Source organism: Pongo pygmaeus, chromosome 16, assembly GCF_028885625.2.
Source record: "Pongo pygmaeus isolate AG05252 chromosome 16, NHGRI_mPonPyg2-v2.0_pri, whole genome shotgun sequence".
Taxonomy (NCBI): domain Eukaryota; kingdom Metazoa; phylum Chordata; class Mammalia; order Primates; family Hominidae; genus Pongo; species Pongo pygmaeus.
Window position 1 is genome coordinate 38,000,758 of NC_072389.2, and position 25,561 is coordinate 38,026,318.

Consider the following 25,561-nt stretch of genomic DNA (forward strand, 5'->3'; position numbering starts at 1 on the left):
CCGGGAGGCGGAGGTTGCGATGAGCTGAGATTGTGCCACTGCACTCCAGCCTGGGTAATAGAACGAGACTCCATCTCAAAAATAATAATAATAAAAAATACTATCAATGCCCACAAATGTCATCTATACACTTATTGTTTATCAAACGTATGTATATGTTACAATCCATAACATCTAAAAGTATATAGCTTTATTTCCATACATATTTTCTCAATGAAAACTAAAAAGATAACTATTATTACATGGAATGGTCCACAGAATTTTTTGATACTACAGGTGATTTTGGTATTTAAAACAGTTGGCAGCCCTGGCTCCTCAGGTCTGCATGTTCACACTTTGCAATAGATCTGCCTTTCCCATGATATATGACATTTTGGTTTTGGCCATATTCACCTCTTTTCTTCTCTATTTTTTATTTTTTAAATTATGATTTTGCCAGTAGTTGAACCATGTAATAGTATGACATATGGAAGTTATAAAGTATAACAATAGAATGAACACCTGGGAAACCACTACCCAACCCAAGGGCTAGAACATTTCCAGTGAAGTATATCCATGTATGTGTTCCTCTCTCAGTCATACCCCTCTGCTACTCACTTAACTTCAACTTGAAACATAAGCACCACTGATGTTAAGTGCTTATCTCTGTGGTGCTGGGGGAGCGGTGGGGAGAAGTAGGATCTTGATTAAGGAAGTCAGCCGGGAATTCTGGAGTGAGCATGTGGCATGTTAAGGGCCACTGGTCTGGGCCTCGGGAAGGTTCTGGGCAGCCAAGGGGTGACACCTAGAGTGAGGTGATGCAGTGTGTCAGGCCAACTGCTCAGCCCCATCCCCACTTCCTGCACCTGCTTGGCTCTAGCCCCACGGACTCTGAGGTCAGGCCAGTGTAACTAGTATTATAATTCACTTATATTCTGGAGTAAATTGGCTTTGGGAGTCAACGGTGATCAGTTTAAACACCTGATCACCATTTACAACACTATTTCTATGGGAAAGGTATTTCCAATACTGAATGAAAGAATTTTGGAACACTGCCTCAGTGATTTTGGGACAGCCAGCATTTGGTAGAGCAATCATAAGGACCTGCTTCACAACGAATGACCTGCCATGGTGGTCAACTGACCACTGAACATACAATTCTAGCTCAAAAGGAAGGCAGGGGGACAGAGAAAGAAAGAGGAGGAGGAAAATGAGAAACTTACTAAGAAGCTGAAAAGGTAGTTAGATGAGGATTTATTTTTCCTTAAGTGTCTCTTGCTTATTCTAGAAATCACAAAACAGACACCCAAGAAGGCAAAACGTCAAAAGAAAAAAAATCAGTTCATACCAGGAGTCAAAAGCAATTTAGGTAGATGAGAGGCAGTGTATACACAATGCTGAAAATTCACATTTTGTTTCTGGCTTCCCAGAAGAGCAAGACCAACATTTATGATGCAATCATTATATAAACTACTTACTCCTCGAGTTGCACAAAATATTAAAAATACGATTTTGCCTCCTTTATGAGAAGGTATCCCAAATAATTGCACTTTTGCTCCTAAGTAAATATTCCACAGGCTCTTTGAGTCATTTTCATTTAAAAGTAGTAGTGCTAATAGGTACAAAAAGTTGGAGGGACCCATAATAAAAGAACCTGAATATATGGTACCACCAGGAAGTGCCCGTGTTGCAGTCTTAACACATCATAGACAGGCAGCCCCCCGTGTTATGTTTCAGGTTCAAATGCGCACCAAGCAGGGCTCTCTTGATGTCCTATTCATCTACTTTTCATTTTGCTCAAAAGTAAAGCCCTAGATTTATGATGAAACCAATGAGACCTTCAGTATTCAATTGTTTTTCTTCTCAAAATGGCCAACTACATAAGGAGGAAACAATGCAGACAATGATTATCTCCAGCTTTCCCTTGGTCGTGGGTGAAGGGCCCACATCTCCCAGTGGGACTCTTTGATGGCTGCTATGGTCTACAGTTACCTGTTGCTCATGAAGTCTCTCAGGGAAGGAAGTGAAGGCAGGCTAGTGGGACACAGGTGTGGAACAGCTCCCCGTGCTGTCGGACACACTCGTCCAGGGCTTACAGGTGGGAGCTATCGCCCTGGAATGGCTGTGCACTAATTTGAGAACACTAATAAGGAAACATGACTCAAAATAAATATTCTGGGAAATGATTTTTTAGGAAATGTCTGAGTCTTTTTGGGAAAAAGGGAATACTAGTACTTCAGTTAATGGCAGAAGCTATTACAGGATCATCTCACTTTTTTATGAACCATTCATTTGGGAAATTACAAAGTATAATTGAATTTTGAAAAAAAGAAGTATCAGGATGTTCCAAAAACAAACTCTTGGCCCTTATTTTTTGGTGAGAAGAAAGGGGAAAATATGAAGCACATATGCTTAGTTTTAGGGTATTCCCCACTCCTCCACAGGGATTTCTGGTTGTTTTATCATTGTGAGTTGTGTGTTATTTTGTTTCATATCCTGCCTTCCCTAAGCGAAGTGTTATATAAATTGAAGAATGCATTACCACATGACTTGGGAAAAGTTGTAAAATGTGTCCTACATTTGCTGTCCTTTACAAACAAACTTTAAAGGAGAAAGTGGTCGAGAGACAACTTAAGATCTCTTTCACTGTCCTCCTTCCAGGCTCAGAAATAAGGCAGAACAAATCACACTCAAATCTGTTTGAATGGATGTTTCCAGGCAACTATATCTTGCTGCTTTATAAACCCAGCTTAACAATCTATACAAATGGAAGATGCTTTCAGCTATCCACATACTGACACTTTCTCTGAAGGGCATCAAGATATAAAGGAAGATGTGAGAGTATTTAGCAGTTAAAAGAAATAGAGTTCAAGCACAGAGAGTTTATATTTTAAGACTCTCCTCTGATCTAAGGAACTAATAACTTAGCCATGTCTCATTCTTTTAATAAAAATTGAAAAATACCCATTTCTGTTAAATATCTAGATTACAGGGTTGATTACAGCATTTAAAAACAAGACAGTAAAAAGAATTCTAAAAATCCTCAGTGAACCTACAGTATGGAATCAGGTTCAATTCTTTATGATTACTAATCAATTGTAGCGATGTTGGGGAAAGCCCTGGCTTAGATCCGGACTCTTGTCTAGTCTATAAAATGCAACATTTGCCTTGGAAAAAAACCTGACACTGAAACACACGGTTTCTCCCAGCATCTTCAGAGAATACAGAGAGGCCCTGCTGGAGACAGACAATCTCCCCAAACATCCCAACCTTTTTATCCAAGCATTCACTGTATCACACTTGATAATGGGTGCTACACTATGGAGATATTGACCTGGTAAGAATAAAATATCACTAGGGCCAAATCCTAGGAATTCACATGCTGAGAATGGGATAGGGGAGAACTTACCTCCTATCACTTATTTGTATCCTAGTCCAATATAAAGGCTTCATGGGACAACTGGGCTCGATGGCTGGTTTTCGAGGACATTGACTGGAAGAAGAGCCAAGTCCAAAGAAGAGTCCAGGGGGAGGTGGGGGTGCAAGTCCTGGGGGTGGTGGAGCAGGAGGAGGCCCTCCAGGGTTGGGTGGGGCAGGGGAGTTAGGAAGTGGGGGTGGGGGTGGGGGTGGTGGAGGTCCAGCACTTGAAGGTGGAGGTAGAGGTGGCGGTGGAGGAGGCGGCAGAGGTGGTGGCGGTGGCCCAGCACTCACAGGTGGCATTGGAGGTGCGGGAGACAAAGATCCAAGTCCTGGGGGGAGGGGCGGAGGGGGAGGGATGGATGCTGGCAAGGGCGGTGCGGGAGGCGGAGGCAATGCCTTGTGCTGATTTGATGCCACGCCTTCCACTGGCTGGAGTGCTGCATGAATGTCTTTGTGGTCATTTGGGGGCGAGAGCTGGCTTAAAGAGGAGATATTCAGCTTTTTGGGTACTAATTGATTACTTCTGGTTGTCTTGCTTTCACCTTCGCAGGGCTTGAGGAAGGTCTCTCTGTCTGTCTGGACGCACACATTTCTGAAGGTCTTTGGAGGGCAGTCATCATCGGTGGAAATGCACACGTCTTTCCTCTCTTCACAACCCCCTCGCCATCTGTGTTCTAGCTCGTGTTTCAGATTTTCAATGGTTTCTTCTAGTCTCGCTGTTATCATTGCATGCTCCCCCCGGATATGAAATGCCCGAAGTTCAAACTGGGCCTATAGGAAAATTCAGAGGGAAAGAAGTAATGAGTTTATTAAGAACAAATATAAGAATTTAGAAACTCAATAATACCATCACGGTGCCACTGTAGCATGGCCCGTATAAATGCAGGGAAATACAGAGACATTCTTTTAAGAATCCCTAAAGGTGTAAATTGCAGTCTGAATTTTCCAGGGACCTCAACAGGCAGGAGTCAAAGCACAATTTCATCCAGCCTGAGCTCACGGGAGATAATTTTCATGGATTAAGGCTTAAAGTACATCTGTTACTTAAGAACTCTTACCCAATTTGCATATCAAACACATAACTTTTAGTAAAGCTTTGGACATGCTTGAATATCTATCTGTTTTATAACTTTGGGGTTTGGTTTCAAAAAAGAAAACTATAAAGAAAAAAATAGGTTTAGAGCTCCTCTGGCTTAGAGCTGCTGTTCTCCCAGTCTTCCTTAGAATGTCTCTTTCACTGAGTTTCCAGGACAATACAGCAGACACAAAAAGCAAGAGAAGAAGCCACGATAACTTACTTTTTTAAAGTTTCCCTATAAAAGCAGCCCAAGATCAGTATTTGTGTCTGTTTCATAATATAGCAATAAATAAGCAATACGGAACATAAACAATGAAGATATTATAGTATGCCATTTTCTTCTATTTACACAGCACTTTAAAGTAAAACAACAGCCTTTTTAATGCTTATTGCCTCAGTTATTTTAATGCACTGAGTCTGTAATTGTACACTTATTAGCACAGAGCTGGTGTACTCGCAGTCATTAACCAGCCCGTTCCTCAGCATTCAAAGCTATTCATCCTATTACGGTTAATTGGAAAGCAAATTTAAAATTTGATTAGAGTTTTCAAAATCCAGTTTAACAGTAATTAAATATTTTTGGTCAATTTATTTAATTTCTGCCTCCCCCATGAGACGATAAACTCCACAAGATGAAACTGGTGACAGTATTGTCTTTATGTCTGTATCCCAGCAGGTAGCCCAGGAAGTACATAGCTTAGAAGAGATGGATGGATAAAAATCACTGGCATAGTTATATTCACTGTCACTGTCCCAAGCACCTCCCTTATCAAGACTCTCTCCACTATAATTTCAGCACAAATATCTAGAACACCTAAGCATGCACAAGTACAGCTCCCTTTTGCATTGAAAAAGTAAAGAAATATTTCAACAGCCTTGGAAGGAAAGGTATAAACACAGGAAACTCGTCTACCTTCATTGAGATAACTTTTATACTATGATGTTTGCGTAGTTCAGCAGATTGAATTATGAAGAGATCTACCATTTGTCTGGTGTTAAAAAAAAAAAAGATAACTTTTAACTATTTTTTACTAGGTTCAACTTTTCTCTAATATTCATTCTCAAGAGCAAACCCCTAAAGAGCTATAGTCAGGAGAACTGAAAGACAAAGTTTTTCGAAGGCTAATCTTCTCATATGTGGACATGGTAGCTGAGCCAACTCTGAGGGAAATGGCTAGCTCAGGACACCGTCTATTTCTTGTGCAGTGCAGAGCACTGAGCGCCTGAGTTTGGAGTCACACCACCTGGTTCACGTCTTGGCTTAGGCACTTGCGACTTCTATGACCTTAGACAAGGAACACTGTGTCCCTAAGCCTGAGTTTCTTCAAGTGTAAAGTAGAAATAATAGTGAGCCATCTCTAGGACTTTTATAAAAGTAAAATGAGATACTTCATATAAAATAGTAGGCATTATACCTGGAACATAGAAATGTTTGGATAAATCTTACTGTTAGTTTCTGTTGCTAATGCTAATAGCAGAGCAAGAGACTAACAAATTCCTAATTATTTTTTAAAAATTTCAGACAATGCTACCTTTGTAGAGGGATACGCATGAAACTAGGAAAAGCTCAAGCAATCAGGATAAGCAAAGTACTGCAAATACGAAAGTTTACCTAGCCTTTTGTGAGTTCAACTACCGATTACCTAAAAGTAATTTCGAGCTTCACTCAACTGTGAGATCAAGATAATCTTTGTTTCAACATCGTATCATTTCCATCTTCATTTCTCTCTTTCCCGTCCACTTCCACCCACATCTTAGTCCTGATTACCACCCTGAATTACCCACATTTTAATTTCATTCTAATGACTAGTTCGGTTCTGTCACAACAACTAACTCTCAGCTGTTATTCTCAACCAAATCTTCTTTCAAGATTAAGAATCAAATATTCAAGAAGCAATAATTTTACTCAATCCTCAACTTCTTAATGATATGAAAGAGTTTCAAAGACATACTGCATGGTGAAACTTTCCCTAATAAGGGAAATATTTTTGGTGAACTTACTGAGTTTCTGCCTCCCCTATCAGATCATAAACTCCCCAAGATGAAATCTTGTGTCTACAGCAAAAGCCCTGGCCCCCACCTCCTCTTCTTTCTACCACTCTATCAACGATCTTCTAGATCTGTTGAAGCTGACATGTAAAGCTATATATCATTTTAGCAGCTCTGAGGTAAGGCATTTGTTTAGTGTAGTGGGCAGAACACAAATTGGGCAGTTAAGTTCACCTCTCCATATCTCAGTTTTTTTGTAAGCAAAATGGGGATAATAAAATGTACCTGAAAGAGCAGATATGCCAGGAAGGCAAATTAATATATGTAAAAGAAAATACAGAAGAGGGTTTGCAGCATAGTAAGTAACTATTTCAGTTTGCTGTCATTATTATTGTCTCTCTAATGCCTGGCAGATCAGAGCCCAGTGGCCCCATTAGCTTCCTCTGGGTACGCTTCCCAGCCCCATGCCCTCTACTGTCTACATGCTCTGTGCTTCTAAAGCAAAAATAGACATACCAAAATCCTTCTTAAATTCCTTTAGCTATGGCACTTTCTAACCCTACCTCTTTTCCTTCGCAGGAGAACTTTTTTGAAAAAAGCACTCAACCCATGCTTTATTTTTCTCATTCATTCACTTTCACCCAATTACTGGCTTCCATCCCCACTATCCTACTGCAACTCCATGATTTGACTGTTGCATTCAATCAGCACTTTTCAGTGATTTTGACCTCTCTGCCACATTTGTTAAGAGTTGACTTGCGTAAGCATTGAAATTCTGCTTCCCTGAACTCGATTCCACCTCTCTCCTTTTGTTCTCCTCCTATTTCTCTGCTGTGCCTAGTCCATCTGTAGACTCATTCAGGCTTAAGTGTGGTTCTCGTGGCATCTTCCTTGCCATTTTTTTCCTTCTCACACTATACCATCTTTCTAGATGATCTCACATACTCATATAAATGACACTGAGTGAGTACCTTCTAACTTGGTAGCTTGAGATCATATTTCCAAGTATCCTCTGAATTAATCTACTTAAATATTTAACCAACTGCCTCAGATCCAACAGGTTGGAAAGTGAACTCATTGTTGCTGAACCCCAATGTGTTCCTCCTCTGAAATTCCTCCTCACTATTAATGGCCTCATCGCCTCCAGTCAGCACATCCAGAAACCTGATGTCATGCTGAATTTCTTGCTCTCTCTCATCCTCAACATGCTATTTGTCAAATGTTACTGATTTCTCTTGTCACCCCCACCACCTCCATCTTTCACTGGACAAAGCCAATGAGCATTTTCTTGACTCAAATTCAGCCACTTTGGTTCCAAGAAGATTTTGAAAAAAAATAATACTAAATGCAGATCCCTAGTCCTTAAAATCTCTTCAATAATTAGCTATTACTTGCAGACTAACTTTTTAGCACAGACACAACAACAGTTCTTCTAATCTGTTTTCTGACCAACTTCTCCACTATTGGCTTTCGTCTCTTCCCCAGATATGCCCTGAATTCCAGTCTTCTAAACAGGTCCCTGCTCTTTCATGCATCTGGGTCTTTGCAAATACTGTCCTCTTCCAATACCCTTCCTCTGTTGCACACACTCAAGGTAGGGGGCAGATTACCAGGCACAGACTCCATGAATGGGTTCCTCACATACTGTATTCACTGATATAGAGAATGACCAAATAAGAAGGAAAACAATGAATTTCCATGTACTGCACACCAATACGCTGCAATGATAGTAAGAAATCTTTCTGGATCACTGCCTCTCTCTGACCCTCACCCCCCAAAAAAACACTTGTCTTTGACCTTTCCTGTTTCATAATCTCTTTTGATCATTCCAGTTTTGTCTTGGTTGTGTTCATGACCTCAGTGTGGCAAAGCAACTCAAAGTGATTAAAGTAATAAGCACCTCATTCATTCTCTGTCTGCCCATATCGTACCAATTATTTCAAATTGTGTTTGGCGCTATTATAAATGAAGCATCTCAAGTTCATGCATACCATACATGGAAGCTTTGGGAAAGCTAATCTTTAAACACTATTTTTAATTTTATTTTCTGTTAGTTACCACTTCTACTTTGTACATGGATATTATGTGCTGTTCCTCCTCCTTTATCTAGATACACAGCTAGAAAGACTGGTGATGATTTGGTGATTCTAATACCGAGTAGAACGTTCTGTTAGATAATCATGTACTCCCAATCTTTGCCCAGGATCCTGGGAATCTTTAGGAAGTGTCAAAACCAGTCCCTTACAAAGGAAACTACAGATAATGCCAGGTCAAGGAAACAAAATGCCTTTATATCCTATATCCTGTTAACTTTACTTACACATTGAACATGTGCTTGTAAGCAGTATCCAATTATAAACCCTCCATTTATTTTTAAATCAATGTTCTTTAGGACATATAAAGAAAGTCTCAAGATTTCCCCTCTCTCTCACTCTCTCCTGCTAAAAATCTGGTGATTTGACCCCAATACATCATTTGAAAAGAGACAGGTGCTGAGGTTTGACATCTTTTCAGTCTTTTCAGTTTTACCTACCTTCCTTTACTCTTAATTTATTTACTTCAATTGCTTTCATTTTTAATCACATCCTCTTCTCACCTGCAACAGTCTGTTATAATAATATATGTCCATCTCTTAATAAGAAAGATTCAAACTTACTAGCTTTGAGAGGACAATGCCAATTAAACCACCCTGTTTTGATTACCCCTTTTTTCCTAGTGGCACAATTTTTATCTTTCTAATAAAGTGGTTCTCAAGCCCTGCTCCCATTAGAATCACTTGGAGAGTTTTGTGGAAGACACTGGTGCTCAGGCCCATCCCCAGAGACCCTCATTTAATTAGTCTGAGATGATGCCTTTGCACAGGTGTCTTTAAAGCACTGCAAGAGATTCCAACGGGAGCCAGAGGTGAAATCAACAACAACTGTTCTTAATCTGTATTCTGCTCTAACACAGCTGAGATAGTATAACAACACAGTATCAATGGGTTCTTCTGGCAATGACTTTCACTTGGGTCATTTCAGAATCTCCAAAGAAATGTGTTATTTGGTAAAGTCCCTTTCCTAATTGTGATATGCCCAATAAAGGGAATGTTCCTTCACTGTCCAGATTGAGAATAGTTGTTCTACACAGCAGACAAGCCTAAATTCTTTCCATGATACTCATGGCTCTTCAAAACTTGGCCTCTGCCTACTTTCCCAGATATTTCCCTGCTCTTTTCCTATGCTATACCACTACAGACAACCAACACCCACATCTTTACTCTTTCACACATGCTGTTTCATCTATTTAGAGCACCTTTTATCCATTTTCGCCTAGTGAAAGCCCTGAAAAAAATGAAATCAAGCTCAACTGAATCTTCTGGCTTAAACTTTTCTTAATTCTACTTAAGTTTTCCTTTTTGTTTCCAAGGAACATTCTAGGTTCATGTTGCATTATAGTCATTTCTGTTTATCTTCTTTGCAAATCTAAAAACTCCAGGCAGTTGGGGACCACAATTTAATCATATTTGAACCTCCAGAGCATCACACACTGCTTGCCTAGTTAGCCATCCAGAATGCTTAGTGTAAGTGAAACTCCAAAAAAATTTAAGGAGAGATAAAGATCCTTTTCTCTTTGCTATTCCCATACACAGCAAACCCTTAAGACCTGTTAGTTGTCAATTGTTAGACATTACTTACAGACTAATACTGAAACTACAGCAGACATACTAAACACTCTTCTGATCTCTTTTCTGTTACTTCCTCCACTTTTGGACTAGGAAACTCATAAAACATCCAAGTTTTTTTTTAATGAAGGTATTTCTAAAAGTTGATGTTGATCATATTAGTTTTAATAATTCAAAATACTTAATGTAAATAAGAATTCTCTTCACAGTCAGCTCAAAGGCTATTCCCATACATATAATAAACTACCTGGTAGAAATGAACCACATTTGTGATTCTAATCTGATTAGGAATTGGACTCTAACAACTTCCCCAGCCTCCTTTGGGGATGGTTCTCACTTCCCCTACCAAATCCTCATTATTTTTTAATATCCTCCCCATTACCACTGCTCAGAGATATCATCGAAGGAACACACTGTACTGAAACCCAAGCAACAGAGGAGACTTTTGCTTGTCTGGTCCCCACAAGCATGTCTGTCAAAAAGAAGGTGGAAAAGCGCCTACTGATGAAAGACATCGTGTTGGTGCCAAGCACTGTGGAAAAATCACCCGTTAGCATTTTGTTGTTAAAAACATTCTCTCTAGGTGGTGCTGCCAGGGCCAATAAAAAATCAGGTTATCTGCTGTACAACTTGAGTCAGTCAGTCTTTTCCAGGGACTCTTCCAAATTCTACATCCCTAGGCTGGAGAAAGCTAGGCAGTTCCTGGGGGCTGCACGGAGGCTCAACAAAGCTTTGCCACCTCTGAAAAGTACAGTGTGAGCAGAGGGAAGGAAAGGAAAGTGAGGCTTGGGAGCACAAAACGCCTCGAAGGGATGGGATTCAGTTCTTACAGAATGCTTAGGTAAGGCAAGGCGATGGTGATTCTATGGCTTTGGACATGCATACGAGTTTCTTCTGTTTTCTTTTTGAAGGCTGTCCAGAGACTTCAATAACCCCTTAGTTAATTGGCTTATACTCGCCACTGTAAAAACAAAAGTTTCTATTAATGAAGAGAATGGCATTGGGTTTAATGAGAACCCCATAAATTAACAAAAGCTGGTTTTAATTAACTATTATAATTTTTTTGTTCTTATCAGAAATGTAAGCACATCAAGTTACAACCAAAAGGCCATGTCAAGGACACTTAGAAACATGAGGCACATTTGACACATTTCTGTAATTAGAACTTGCTGGGAGGGATAAAGAAATAGAGAAACAGGGCAGGAAAAGAAGGGGTAAAGAGTAATTGATATGAAGTTGACTCCGAGTAAAACCCAATGCATGCAATGCTGGAGAGTACACATGTGTAAAAATGGTGCTGACCTCCAGTAATTACCTGCCATGCTGATGCTCGGGAAAGACAAGAAGAGAATCCAAACCAACATGGCGTGAGTGTGAGTGTTCCAGGCACTACGCTAGCTGCCTTCGTCCTTGCGACTCTGCAAGGCAGACATTCTGGGGGAGGTGTTAATCTGTATAAGATTCCACAGCTGAAAAATAGTAAGGGGATTTCAATCCTGGCTGATATAAAAATTTATGCTCTTTCTGCCTTACTATTTCGAATTAATATCAGATGACTCCCTAAATTGATATCCAGTAAATAATAGTAACTCATAATAATTAATGATTAGTAAAACTACATTCCACCTATTACTTAATGCATTTGCATTACATCAATGCATATGACAACAATCTGTGAGAATACTGATATTGTGGCTGTTTTCCAGATGAAGAAAGAGAAGCACTGAGGAATTAAGTAAATTGCCAATAAGAGATAGACTAAATCTACTATCCACCTTATCACTGATCCTCAATGATTAATAATCCTTCCCATGCAATACATTTTAGGAAGTCAGCACGCCAACACACAAAAAAAGATACTTTCTAGTCACAGATGCTTTCTTCAAAATATTTGCCCTCCATCCTCCTGAAAAAGATATGGAATGATTAAGTAAATAATTGATTTGAAGTTTCTTGGCTCTCAGGTGGAAAAAGCACTGGGTTCAAAGACTTGAATTCTACTCCTGGTTATCTCAATCATTAGCTACTTGCTCTTAGCCAATTTTTAAGTTTCCTCCAAGCCTCATTTTAAATATATGCCTGAAATGAGAGGTTTAAAATACTTAGTCATTAAGATTTCCTGTAGTTCTAAAACATTAGTAATTTCCACACCCAAGACTCTCGTATCACTTTGTTTCAATGCTTCTTTGAACACATCTTTATTCATGAAAGCTTCATAAGAGCTTAAAGCATGGTATTATCTAAGCAATATAAAGAGATAGTCCCAAGCCTCATTATGAATGCAAATGTTGACACGAAATCAGATTCAACAAGGTGCTCTGAAAACCAGTGATAAGTATGCAATTTAGATACAATTATTCCTTTTTTTTTTTTTTTTTTTGAGACAGAGTCTCTGTCACCAGGCTGGAGTGCAGTGGCACAATCTCGGCTCACTGCAACCTCCACCTCCCACGTTTAAGCGATTCTCCTGCCTCAGCCTCCCAAGAAGCTGGGACTACAGATGCATGCCCCCACGCCCAGCTAATTTTTTTATTTTTAGTAGAGACAGGGTTTCACCATGTTGGCCAGAATGGTCTCGATCTCTTGACCTCGTGATCCCCCGCCTCGGCCTCCCAAAGTGCTGGGATTACAAGTGTGAGTCACTGCACCCAGCCTATTCATTAATTTTGAAAGGTGATAGTTAATTGCAAGTATTAAGGAATACACCTTTAAAATCAGCAAATATAACCACGGATAGTCATCCAAGGAAGTAGCAGGAAAGTAAAACAGATGTTTGAAATCTGCACTGAGGTTTATACTTGAGACACAAAACAAAATTGTAGCCACAGTGCATTTTATGAAACAAAAGGCACTCTTACTCATGGGAGAACTTCAGTAACATTTTATTTCTAAGTTATTAATATCCAAAATATAAGTCACAAAATGGATCTATGTCCATGGAAATGACTTTCAGACTCTATTTTTCCAAAAAGTAGTTCTAAACCCAATGAGCAAAACTAAGACTGCACATTTTAGGCAATGAGCCAACATACTAATTCCTTCTCTATTAAAAGAGAGAACTTGCAATTTTATGTTGTATTATTATCATCACTGCTGAAGCTGCAGCTAGTCCAATGAGAGGCATTACACATTCTAGAGGACATGCAAGCTTAGAAGAAACAGATGATAAACCCTAGTCCTTAATACACTGTGACAAACTGAGGTTCTCCAATTAATTACAGTAATCATTTTAATATTTCCCTCTAGATGCCTCACACACTTGTCTATAAAGGGATACTATCCCATGGCCAGTGTCCATCTCCACAACAGTAACATTTTGAAAACTATGATGTGGATTCCTCAATCAGGTTTGCCTTACATTCTCCCAACATTTAGTACATTTCTTAAATTGGAATTCGGTAGGAAATGAAAAAATGATATTAGGTCAATTATACAGAATTATCAAATGGAGTCAGTTGACATCAAAAGGGGCCAGCTCTTGAGTTCTTTCTGGTGTAAAAGATGAAACTTATGCATGAGACTCTAGGAGTACTGACTAGAAAAATAGTTCCCACAACTTTACAAATGATACAGCTCTCTGGGAGCAAGAAGGGGCTCAGAGTAGTGGTTGGTGATACATCTTCTGCTATGAGCTTACTCTTCATAGTGGTGCTGTATAAACCTGGTAAATTGCAAACAGGTTTTCGTTACAACAAAGATGGCCTCCCTACCAGCCAATATTCAAACAAGCTTTGATGAGCATCTGCAAAGTACCAGATCCTGTGGAAAATAAGAAACCATTTGCCCGGCACGGTGGCTCACGCCTGTAATCCCAGCACTTTGGGAGGCTGAGGTGGGCAGATCATGAGGTCAGGAGATCGAGACCATGCTGGCTAACATGGTGAAACCCCGTCTCTACTAAAAAATACAAAAAATTAGCCGGGCATGGTGGTGGGTGCCTGTAGTCCCAGCTACTCAGGAGGCTGAGGCAAGAGAACAGCGTGAACCCGGGAGGCAGAGCTTGTAGTGAGCGGAGATTGTGCCATTGCACTCCAGCCTGGGCGACAGAGAAAGACTCCGTCTCAAAAAAAAAAAAAAAGAAACCATTCATACTTTGAGAAGCTCATTCTAGGTAGAAATAGTAATATATTTGTAAGTTATGATGAATTTCCAGGACAACTGAGCTGGTGTGAGTTTTACAGTGCTATTATTTTTACTATTATTATTCAGACATAACTTTTTCCTTGACAACTGAAGAAAACCCAGGACCATACCATCAAATGCATTTGATTCATCCAGCAAAAGCATACCAAGTCATTTGTGTTCACTGTATCCCATCAGCAGAATGCTACTCCAAGCCCAACCATGCATAAACCAACCTCCCTGAATTAATTTTTGCAAGTAAGCAAGGAGGTATCTGGCTTTCCACCTTCATTACTTAAACAAATGACCAATGATGCATGCCTGGATCACAATCACCTTCTCCTTGCCACTTCGAGTTTTCCCAGGGATTAGTCACTTGATAAATCTGCCATTGAACGGGTTTTACATTATAGGCCAATCGACAGGGCAAACAAACAAGAGGGTTTGCTTGTCTTTCTTTATGATTTGGGTTCTGGCTTAGGATGCCTCCTCTAAAAGAAGCTAGGAGGGGAAATGTTTTAAATTTCCAAAAATTGCTCACCCTAGCCAAAAGGCACACTCATTATACAAGACATAAGTTAAGATGCCAGAAAGGGATCACAAAATTGAATATAATCTTAATTCTTTAAGAAATGGACCCAAAGATAAATATTTTCTGATAGAATTTGTGTGTCTAGGTCAGTTCGGAAAAAAAAAAACTAAAATAGGGTCACAGCACTTGGCTTTAGCTCTGCATAAGGCTGCTATGTAACCTTAAATTTGCTTTATGTATCTGGCTTTTATTTTCTTTACAAACCAGGTTTCTAGGGATCCAAAGAGGTGCTTCAGTTCTGTAAACTCAGTTTTCACACTATTTTAAAAGAACATTTAATCTTAAATATTGTGACTTTTAAAACTGTACAGTATTATGCCAAAAATTTTACACATTTATATACCAGCAGCAGATCTACTACTGGGGTACTTGGGTTCGCTATTTTCTGTTTTGTTTTGTTTTGTTTTATTTCAGTCTTTGGAATACCAAATTTTCTCTGATTTCCTGAAACTATGTCTCTAAAATGGTTTCATTGATTAGGGAAAATTATAACTGGTCTATTTTCCTTCCTTCTCTTTCTTCTTCTTTTAAAATTCAGACTCATGCATATACACTTTGGGAGGCCAAGGAAGGCAGATTATCTGAGGTTAGGAGTTCAAGATCAGCCTGGCCAATGGCAAAACCCCATCTCTACTAATAACACACAAAAAAATTAGCCGGCTGTGGTGATGCATGCTTGTAACCCCAGCTACTCAGGAGGCTGATGCATGGAAATTGCTTGAACCCGGGAAGCGGAGGTTGCAGTAAGCAGAGATCATGCCACTGCACTCCAGCCTGGGCGACAGAGTGAAACTGTGTCTCAAAAAAGAATGAAATACATTTCTTACAATTCATGTTTAATTTTAGAGACTCTTTTATTTTATTCAATTCTATTCAAACCCTGGGATTTTAACAGGAAATTTTTTTTTCAAAAAATGTTTCCATTTGTAACTATATATTATGTAAAATGTGATTTTTAAGATTTTCTGTCACTAAAATATTACATTCAAATTAATTAAATTCTGGCTGGGCGCGGTGGCTCACGCCTGTAATCTCAGCACTTTGGGAGGCTGAGGCGGGTGGATCACGAGGTCAGGAGATTGAGACCATCCTGGCTAATATGGTGAAACCTCGTCTCTACTAAAAATACGAAAAAAAATTAGCCAGGGGCGGTGGCGGGCACCTGTAGTCCCAGCTACTTGGGAGGCTGAGGCAGCAGAATGGTGTGAACCTGGGAGGCGAAGCTTACAGTAAGCCGAGATTGCGCCACTGCACTCCAGCCTGGGCAACAGAGCAAGACTCCATCTCAAAAAAATAATAATAATTAAATTCTGTGCTAACATAAGACTCAACAGCCTTTGAATCAACTTTTCGGTCAACTTTGTCGTCATCAAAAAAGCATCTTAATGAAAACACAGAAGAATATACTTAGGACCTTGGATTACAGAATTCTTACATATGCCATCAAAAACATGATTAATTTAGCACAGGACAGCAAAAGCATGATTCATTTAGGATACGTTACTTAGCTTGATTTAGGCATTCCACAGCGTATACACATATCAAAACACAATATTGTACACCATGAACATATACAATTGTTGTCAACTAAACAATTAATTTTTTAAAAAGCATGATCCATTTAAAAATTGATCAAGTAGACCTTTTCACAATTAAAATTTTCTGTTTGTTGCAAGTCTCTAAGCCACACAGGGAAAAAATGTTGGAAAACAAATAACTGACACAGGACTTGTTTCCAGAGCATACAGAGAATTCAGTTAAAACAAAAATAAGGAAAAAAAAATTCCCTCCACCCTCCAAAAATGGGTAAAAGATCTGAACAGATAATCTACCAAGGGAGATATACGAATAGCAAATAAGCACATAAAAATGTTCAACATCACTAGTCATCTCAACAGGAAGACACAAATTAAAACCACATAAGATATCACTGCACGCCTATTGGGAGAAGGGAGGAGAGGGAGGAGTGAGAGAAGAAAACAGACCAACCTGACAATACCAAATGCCAGTGAGAATGTGGAACAACTAGAACTCTCAGATTGCTGATGGGAATGGACAGTGGTACTGTTACTTTGGAAAGCAGTTTGGCCATTTCTTATAAAGTTAAACACACACTTTCCATATGAACTATCAATCCCACTCCTACACATTTGCCCAAGTGAAACAAAAACATAGGTTAATATGAAAATCTATACACCAATGTTTTTGGTAGCGTTATCAATAATAGCCTGTGATGGTTAACTTTATGTGTCAACTTGACTGGCCCCCAGGGTGCCCAGTTATTTGGCCAAACATTATTCTGGATGTGTCTGTGAAGGTGTTTTGGATGAGATTAACATTTAAATCTGGAGGCTGGGTAAAGCAGATTGCCCTCCCTAATAAAGGTGGGCCTCATGCAATCTGTTAAAGGCCTCAATAGAACGAAAAGACTGACTCTCCCACTACTACGAAAAAATTCCCCCTGCCCAGTGGCCTTCGAACTGGGACATAGGTTTTTTCTTGTCTTCACACCTGAACTCTTCTTGGGTCTTGGGTCTGCCAGGCTTTGCACAGGAACTACACTACACCCCCAGCCCTCCTGAATCTCAGGCCTCTAGACACAGACCAGAGCTATACTGTCGGCCCCCCTAGATCTCCAGTTTACCCTGCAGATTTTGGAACTTATCAGCCTCCATAATCATGTAAGCCAATTCTTTATAATAAATCTCTTCATATACATTTTAAAATATTCACATTAATATGTATCTATATATTTTACGTATACACGCACACATAGTCACACACATCCTATTACTTATGTTTCTCTGGAAAACCCTGATGAATACATTGCCCAAAATTAGACGCCACCCAAATGTTCTTCAACTGGTGAAAAAATAAAACTGTGGAAGGTGCACCAAGTAGAATCCTACTCAGAAGTAAAAAGAAACGGATTTCAGGTAGATGCAACAATATGGATGAGTCTCAAATGCACTCTGTTAAGTGAAAGGAGCTGACTCAACAGACTATGTAGTGCATGGTTCTATGGATATAACGTTCTGGTAAAATCAAAACTGTACTGATAGAAAACATCAATGGATGCCAGGAGCCTGAGGTCAGAAGAGGGGTTGTCTTCCAGTGGACACAGGGAAATTTTTTACGGTAATGGAAATGTTCTATATCCTGATTGTAGTATGTTTACATGACTGCACATTTTTGATGAAACCTCAGATGGTACACTTAGAACAGCAATTTTTTATTGCATGTAAAATTATATCTCATTGAAAAAACCTCAAAGATTGATATTATAAGTGAAACATATATGTTAGATGAATTAAAAATTGTAAAATAAGTGAACACTAATAAAATGTTACATAAAAGTTGGGCTTCCACAGCAAGATTCTGTCTGCAACAAAATCTCTCTCTGTTGAAAAAAGACATTATCACAGAAAGTAGAGTAAAATGAGTCCGAAAAGTATCTAAAGCATTACTGACGTCTTAAAGAGACTCAAGTGTTCAAATTTCTTGAGGTAAAAGTTTAACCTCTTTCATTTTGCACTCCTATGACCCACCTTTTAGAGGTTTCTCTGTCGAGGTGAATTCAGCGCTAAGATAGGATGAGTAGTAATCCTCTAAGATGGTACTGCCACATTCAGTATCATTCTTACATTGCAGCTACGTGGGAACATGGCCAGGCGAGGGGGTGAATGACAACCAAAAGCTCAAAGTGTTAGGCACAATGTTATGTTCCATTTAACACTGTGATGTCTCATTTCTTCCCCTTTCTCTACAGCCTGTTTCCTACAGCATTATACTTATGATGAGTGTGATTTCTTCGTAGTAGTTCATCCATAAATGCTTCCAAACAAAAAAAGTTTCTGCTTTTATAAGAAAAAAAGACCTGCTATCTTCTATTCTCAAGCCAGTTTGAAGATTTTTTTTTAAGTTTTGTTTTTCTTAAGCCAGCCTCCAATACAAGGATTAGGTTTAGCTTAAAGGACTACTTTGGGTTTTTTATTTTCTTTTATGCAATAGATTAATATTTTTTCTTAGTTTTAAAGACCACCACCTATCAAAACAGATAGTCTGTCCCACAGTGCAATTAGCACAGTTTCCTCCTATACTTAAAAGACAGATAAGGGCTATTATTCCATCAGTATAGTAAGCTGCAAATTCTCCTTCAGGTTCCTACTCTGTAAAATGAGGATGATAATACCCATCTTGCTTCTTGATATATTTTTCATGGGGAGAGAAAAAAACTCAGAAGAAACTTCACAACAAATGTAAAAACACTCTGAGAAACAATGAAGGATTAATATCATACTGGATACAACTAACAGCAACTATTTGGGATTACAGTGCATTATCAATCAGAAGCTATGAGCACAACCCTTACATCTACGTATAGTTTATATGTTTGTTTAGATGGTGGTGGCCTTAGAGAAAAGCATGAACACATTGTGGCTAAGTGAAATTCAACATTTTTTCTACACAAATTGCATTAAGCAGGATCCATATGTCATGAGAATGTACATCAAAAGTAACCATCATTGCATCATGCAATAAAAAGCTAGGAAACCATTTGTGTACAAGACACATTGAAGTTTTGTTGAGATTTTTTTCAAGCAATTTTTTAACATATTTATTGATACGTAGGTCTTCTGTCTTTCACCCCTACCTAAAAAAGTGCTTAAGGTCTCCCTTTCTCTGTTTGTTCATCCATCACCAAAAAAAAAAAAAAAAAAAGGGCAAAACATTTGCCTTAACTCTATCCCTTCTTCAGAATAAAATCCCCCACTGTATTCATTAACAAATGTTGCTCCAAAGGATTAGCAGTTACTTATTATCTTTATATCTTTACCATACGCTCTGTGTAATTTCTCCAAAGGCTGGTTTAGGTTGCCACCATTTGCTGAAAATGCTCACATAAATAACTAACAGCTTCCTAAACTACCCAATTTGGTGGATTTTTTCCTCATTCTCCTTTGGAACTCTGCACAGCTTATCTTGAGAACAGCCTCTTGGATTCTCTGATAGTACAAATTCCTGGTCCTCTTCCTCCCTTTGAGATTATCCTGCCTGCTGTGCTAACTTCTCTTCCTCCTTCCACCTTTTAAATATGTCAACTTTATGGGGACTCATGTTTTTATCTTTTGTTCACTGATGTATCACTGTAGCAGGGGTCATTGAATGAATGAATTCTTCAATATCCTAGTTGACTGTTAGAAATCCTTAAAGCTATGGTGCCGACTACTGGGTTCTGTTAGCAAAAGAAAAACAAGGAAGAAGGAACTGTAATATTAGGTAGTGCCCATGAACAGCCTGTTACATACATGATAAAAACTGATTTGTATGATTATTGCAATTATTCCTCAGCCAGGTCACAGCTGCTAAGCGCATAGTTGACTGTGACTACGTTCTTTCCAACAAATCTGGCACTCGTAAGTCCAAATTGACAGGTCTATCTCCACACAGACATGGTAAGTTTGTTTTGTTTAGTGCCCCTCCCAACTGACTTATCTTACAATATGGACAGAGCCCAGATGAGAGTTGACTAATTGATCTCAAATGGGTCAAAATAAAGATATTAATATTGCCATAACCGTGAATGCACATCACATTTTAATTGGTAGGAATTTTTATAGTTCTAAATATATTCCCAATTCAATAACATTAAGGGACCAATGAAGGTGTTTTAGTCCATGGGCATCCAAATGTTAGGAGTTATTTTTCACTGAGAGACAAGATAATGGGAAGAGGGGTCATGAAAATACGCTGAGCAACAAAAAGAGCTTTGAAACAGCACCCACGATGATATGGGTGATAGATTTATTCTTTGTGGTGGCAAGGCTCTTTTTGAGTTCCTGTATATAGGCAATTAAGCTTACCAAAAATATCCAATTATGGATCTATCCAGGAAGAGGCAGAAGTTTCTGGAGCTGCACTTGTTTCATCTGGAATACTTGCAATTGAGGACATATAAGGGCTGACAGTGTACAAATGATAAAGTGTATCCGTTGCGCCTAAGCTTATATGCTTGAAAACAACAGTGAGAACTGGAATAAGGGTATTTTTGAGTAACAAGAAAATTCTAAAACCGCACAGAGAAGATTCCCTGACCACAGGGCATCAATACCCATCATTTTTACAAATAGTTTTGGCGAAGTATCACACTGATTTATTTGAATTCACAAAGATCTGATGTATTATTTAAAAACAGATCTCTTCTTTGTGTAAACATAGATTAAGAAAAATGTAAATCTCCCATCTAGGTTTATTTTTAATAGAAATTTTAATTACACATGTATAAATCTAGAGTGCTCAATGCCTTAACCAGTTAAAATAATAAATGGGATTTGGCAGAACATTTGTTCTGATTACTAGATGTTTAATGATACTTGGAACATCAAGATGCATGTGAAATTACACTCTACTAAGATGAAGACAGAATAACTTGGAAAAGATTAGATCTCATTTTGACTTGATTCTCTTCTCCTGGAATATAGACAAACCACATTCTTTTCCTCCCCCACCTTATACTAAATTACTTTTGATTGATATTCATCTCCATAATTTGTGCTTTTTGAAAGAATAATTGTTATAAGAATTACATATTTCAGGTTTTTTCTAGTAATTGGAAGGTATGAATTTAAATCTGACTTATTTCCTAACTGATCAAACATGGAATATAATTTATGAAATATTTTCAAAATAAACATTTAACTATCCTATGCGAACTTGAAATGCCACTTCAATTTTAGTTTGACAGAGAGTTATAGATGGCTACATTTTTTTCTCCCGGGCAATTTTTCTATTTTAAATGTTATAGCTGCCCATATTAATAATGCGGAAAAGCAGAGACAGGATAACCTTAAAACTCATACATCATTTTTTCATAAGTGATTCAAAGGTTAATACCTAACCATAAAGGTTAATGATACAAGGTCAGCTGTATAACATCCATATGAAACCACATGACTGCTGTAGCGTTTCATACCATTGACAATGTTGCTGTTTTGTGGAACGTATTTGTCAGTTACAAGAGATGACATGCTTGTTTGGTGCCATGTACCCTTTATGAAAAAATGAACTGGCTCAAGTATCCATGCCAGTCACGCACTCCAAATAATTACAAACTACTTCACACTCTAAATATTTAGATCATTAGGAATTTCAACGTTGGACCATCACCTTTCCCCCGACTGCACATCAGAGCAGAAGGCTTTCTGACTGCCTGTCCTTGAACATAACATTAACACAACGTATGAAATTGATTAGGAGGATTGAGGTGTTTGAAGAAAAAAATTTTGATTTTTATAAAGATTGGCATGAAGATAATTCTTCTCGGTCGAAATTTACTTTGATAAAATACATCCCCTTCTCAATTGCAGTTGCCAAGTATAAAAACAAATGCCTACTTTCTTCTGAATCACTCTTTTTTGTATTTGTCTCATGTATTTTTCAGATTTTCACACCAGTGTAACACAGGTAAGAATAAAAGCATAGAATTAAATCCGAACATTTACCTATGAAGAAACACTTAACAGGCCAGTACTAAAACTTTGAGCTCATAAAAGGGGAAACATGTCTTTCTGTCGTTGAGTATAATTTAGTTTCAAAAGATGGTTTTTTGGGTTTGCTATGCAAAATCCTCTAGCAACAGTCAGTTTCTCAGTATTGGTGTTTAAAAGTTCTTTGCTTTGGATAGTGCCTCGTTGCAGGTTTAGGAGAAAAAAATGTTAAAAGGTATTCCTGACAGCTGGCAGCCTTTCTGTCTCCCCAGTTTTTTTTTTTTCTTTTTTTAGGTAATTAGGTTGCTAATGAGCAGGGAGTGAGTGATGCTGTTGGACTCCAATGTTTGATTCCAGGTCACAATAGGACATAGTCAATCTGGACACTGACCCATAGCTCACAAGTCAGAAAAAAGTCATCTGAAAATTAGAAAATAATCTACCAAGCTATTTGTAAACCCTCAATACAATTCTTAACCTTGCAGAGACAAAGCGTTGGGGAAGAGGAAGTATTTTACAACCTTTTAATCTTAAAAAACAATAAATTTGAAATTGAGCAAAGTATTTGAAAGAGGTGGCCTTACTTTCCTGCAACTGACTTGTACATTCGTTAACAGAAGTGTGTTTGAGTTTGTGTTATCTGAAGATTCTGCTCTTAAATATGCTACTTTAAACCTAAGACAGCATATTCTCAGTACAACCCACCATTATGAGTTGAGTGATGGTTTTTCTGCCCATCACTTAGACTGTAGTCAACACTTTATCTTTGGCAGAGCAATTTCCACATGGCATAAATGATGGGGCAATGGACTGGGAAGAGGCTCGACTTTCAGTCATGGTGCTTCTATCAGTTTCCTGCCTGCATGGTCTTGAGCCCTCTTGTTGCTAACTAGTAGTAACCAGACGGTGAATCTCACAGGGTGGTCAATTTCCTTGGCTACAATAAACCCGTTGCTGTTGTGACCATGTCACCTCCCTTTAATGTATTGAGAAAGAAAGGTTGAGAACCATTAAGCTTGATTCTAAGACCAACTCTTTTAGCCTTTAGCTCCTCATCTATAAAATGAACAGGTTTCCAAAAGATCACAAATTCAAGTAAGTCTATGTTGCTTCCACTTAAGCTAATGCAAATGATCATGCGAATGTTGTCTAAACATGCAACATCTGATAAATGCACATTTAAGACAGTCAGAAACAGTAAATGTCATTCTCTTAGCAGAAAGTTATAAACTGTCAAAAATATCTTTTAAAAAACCTTCTGGAAACACAGTTTTTCCACTACAGTTTTCCTTTGTCTCTGAGTTTGAAAAATATTACCTATGAAATCACTTTGGTTTACATCCAGTTTCCACTACAAGGGAAGAAGAAAGGAAGACCAACCAGTGATTAATTTATGGACTAATGCATTACTGTGATGGCAGATTCAACTGTTTGCTATTTAGTGAAAGTTTATGTCCGTCATGTACATGACACTGGGGATGGAAGGCAGGTGGAGGCACCTCTGCTTTCATAATTATGTGAGAACAAGTCTGCTAAGTGCCTAAGTCAATTCAAAATTTCCGAGGAGGAAGCCCTAGGGAATTAGAGATGGTTTCATGTATGATGAGGAACCCTTGCAGGACACAAAGACTTGGCAAAGGTAAAATGATGATTGTGAGAAATCCAAGTGAAAGAAAAAAGCATGCTGAAGGGAAAGTATAGGGAAATAGTGGAAGAGAAAATCATAATAATAATTCCCCACCCTTTGTAGTCAAGTGCATTTTAGCCCCTTCATCCGCCCTCCACCAAAAAAAAGAAAGCCAAGATAAATTGGAGGGTCTTAAATACCATGCTGAAGACTTTGAACTTAACTTGATAGACAGTAGTGAGCCACCAGAGATGTTTTAAGACAGAAGGGCAACAACCTAAGTAATCGATAAGGTGGGCTGAATACACGCAAGCTATGCTCAAGGCCTGTTAGGATGATGGAACCAGGATGCCAAGGAGTGAGTATATATGAAACCACAGAACCCAGATTAACATAATTTGGTAATCAACTAGATGTGAAGCAGAGGGTGCAGGAGTTGTCAAGGATGCATCTGAGGTTTTTGGCCTAGACTTTTAGTTTTAGGAGAACCATGACACCTTACATACAAAGGGTAGCTAAGAAGGCAGATTGCTTTTTGTCACGTTTACATTGAGAGGGGAAGAGAAGGAGGATTCAGAAGGAGACAAGTAGATGAAAATAAAGATCCCTTTCTACGTTGGGCTTATAAAACTTTTTGGATGCTCTGGCTTTGGGAATTTTAAGTTTGAGATACTAAAAATATTTCCCAGTGCAGCTTTCCACAAAAACTTATCTGGAACTCAGGAAGAAGTTTGAATTCAAATAAATAGGTCTGAAAAGCACTTACAAAGAGACAAACTTGTGGCAATAAAGGAAATCTCCAAGAGACAAAATATAAAAGGTCAGGTGACTAACCAGCCACAATTTGGCGTGCTGCAGAGGCAAGGCTGGGAGGGCAGCAAAGATGATAGAGAAGCACACTCTGAGGAAGAAGAAAAAAACTGCAGAATTCGCTGTCCCAGATGTTGAGGGAAGAGATCGAGGATGTCAACATTGAGTCTCCAGGATCAGAGCAAAGAAAGAAAGACAGATAGGAGACAAGCAGCATGGGACAATTACTTCATCTGTTACAGTAGAGTTGTAACAGAATTCAAGTGGTAGGATAATTTGCTACGTCATTAATGTTTAAGAATTTTGCCAGTGAGAGAAGGAATGGAAGCTCAAAGCAGCAGTATGGTCAAGAGAAAGGATTTTAATGTAAAGGATAGCTGAATGTATTACTAGAAATGGGGGAAGGCACCTGCTAAAAGGAGAACTGTATTAGTCTGTCCTCACGCTGCTGTAAAGAACTGCCCCAGACTGGGTAATTATAAGGAAAGAGGTTTAACTGACTCACAGTTACACATGCCTGTGGAGGCCTCAGGAAACTTACAGTCTTGGTGGAAGGGGAAGCAAACATGTCCTTCTTCACATAGTGGCAGGAAGGAGAAGAATGAGAGCCAAGCAAAGGGAGAAGCCCCTTACAAAACCATCAGATCTTGTGATAACTTACTCTCACGAGAATAGCATGGGGTAACAGCTCCCATGATTTAATTACCTCCCAACAGGTTCCTCCCATGACACGTAGGGATTATGGGAACTGCAATTCAAGATGAGATTTGGGTGAGGACACAGCCAAACCGTA

The 25,561-nt window shown here is 38.7% G+C and overlaps 1 protein-coding gene, 1 long non-coding RNA gene and 1 other non-coding gene across 6 annotated transcripts in view; 2 read left to right on the forward strand and 1 right to left on the reverse strand.

Annotated features, from left to right (window-relative positions):
• Positions 1–4,784, forward strand: part of LOC134738275 (uncharacterized) — a 46,587-nt gene extending 41,803 nt beyond the window's left edge. The window contains exon 3 of one of the 2 annotated variants that reach the window (XR_010123931.1): positions 3,950–4,784. This is a non-coding gene — a long non-coding RNA (uncharacterized LOC134738275). The remainder of the gene's footprint in view (positions 1–3,949) is intronic. The other variant, XR_010123932.1, reaches the window with a different exon arrangement.
• Positions 1–25,561, reverse strand: part of FMN1 (formin 1) — a 442,344-nt gene that overhangs the window by 207,412 nt on the left and 209,371 nt on the right. For all 3 annotated transcript variants that reach the window (XM_054450470.2, XM_054450471.2, XM_054450472.2), the window contains one exon: positions 3,389–4,170. In XM_054450470.2, coding sequence (XP_054306445.1) covers positions 3,389–4,170 — 782 coding nt within the window. The remainder of the gene's footprint in view (positions 1–3,388; positions 4,171–25,561) is intronic.
• LOC129014911 (small nucleolar RNA SNORD77) lies at positions 5,410–5,474 on the forward strand. The gene has a single exon (XR_008494431.1). It is a non-coding gene; the product is annotated as a small nucleolar RNA SNORD77 (small nucleolar RNA).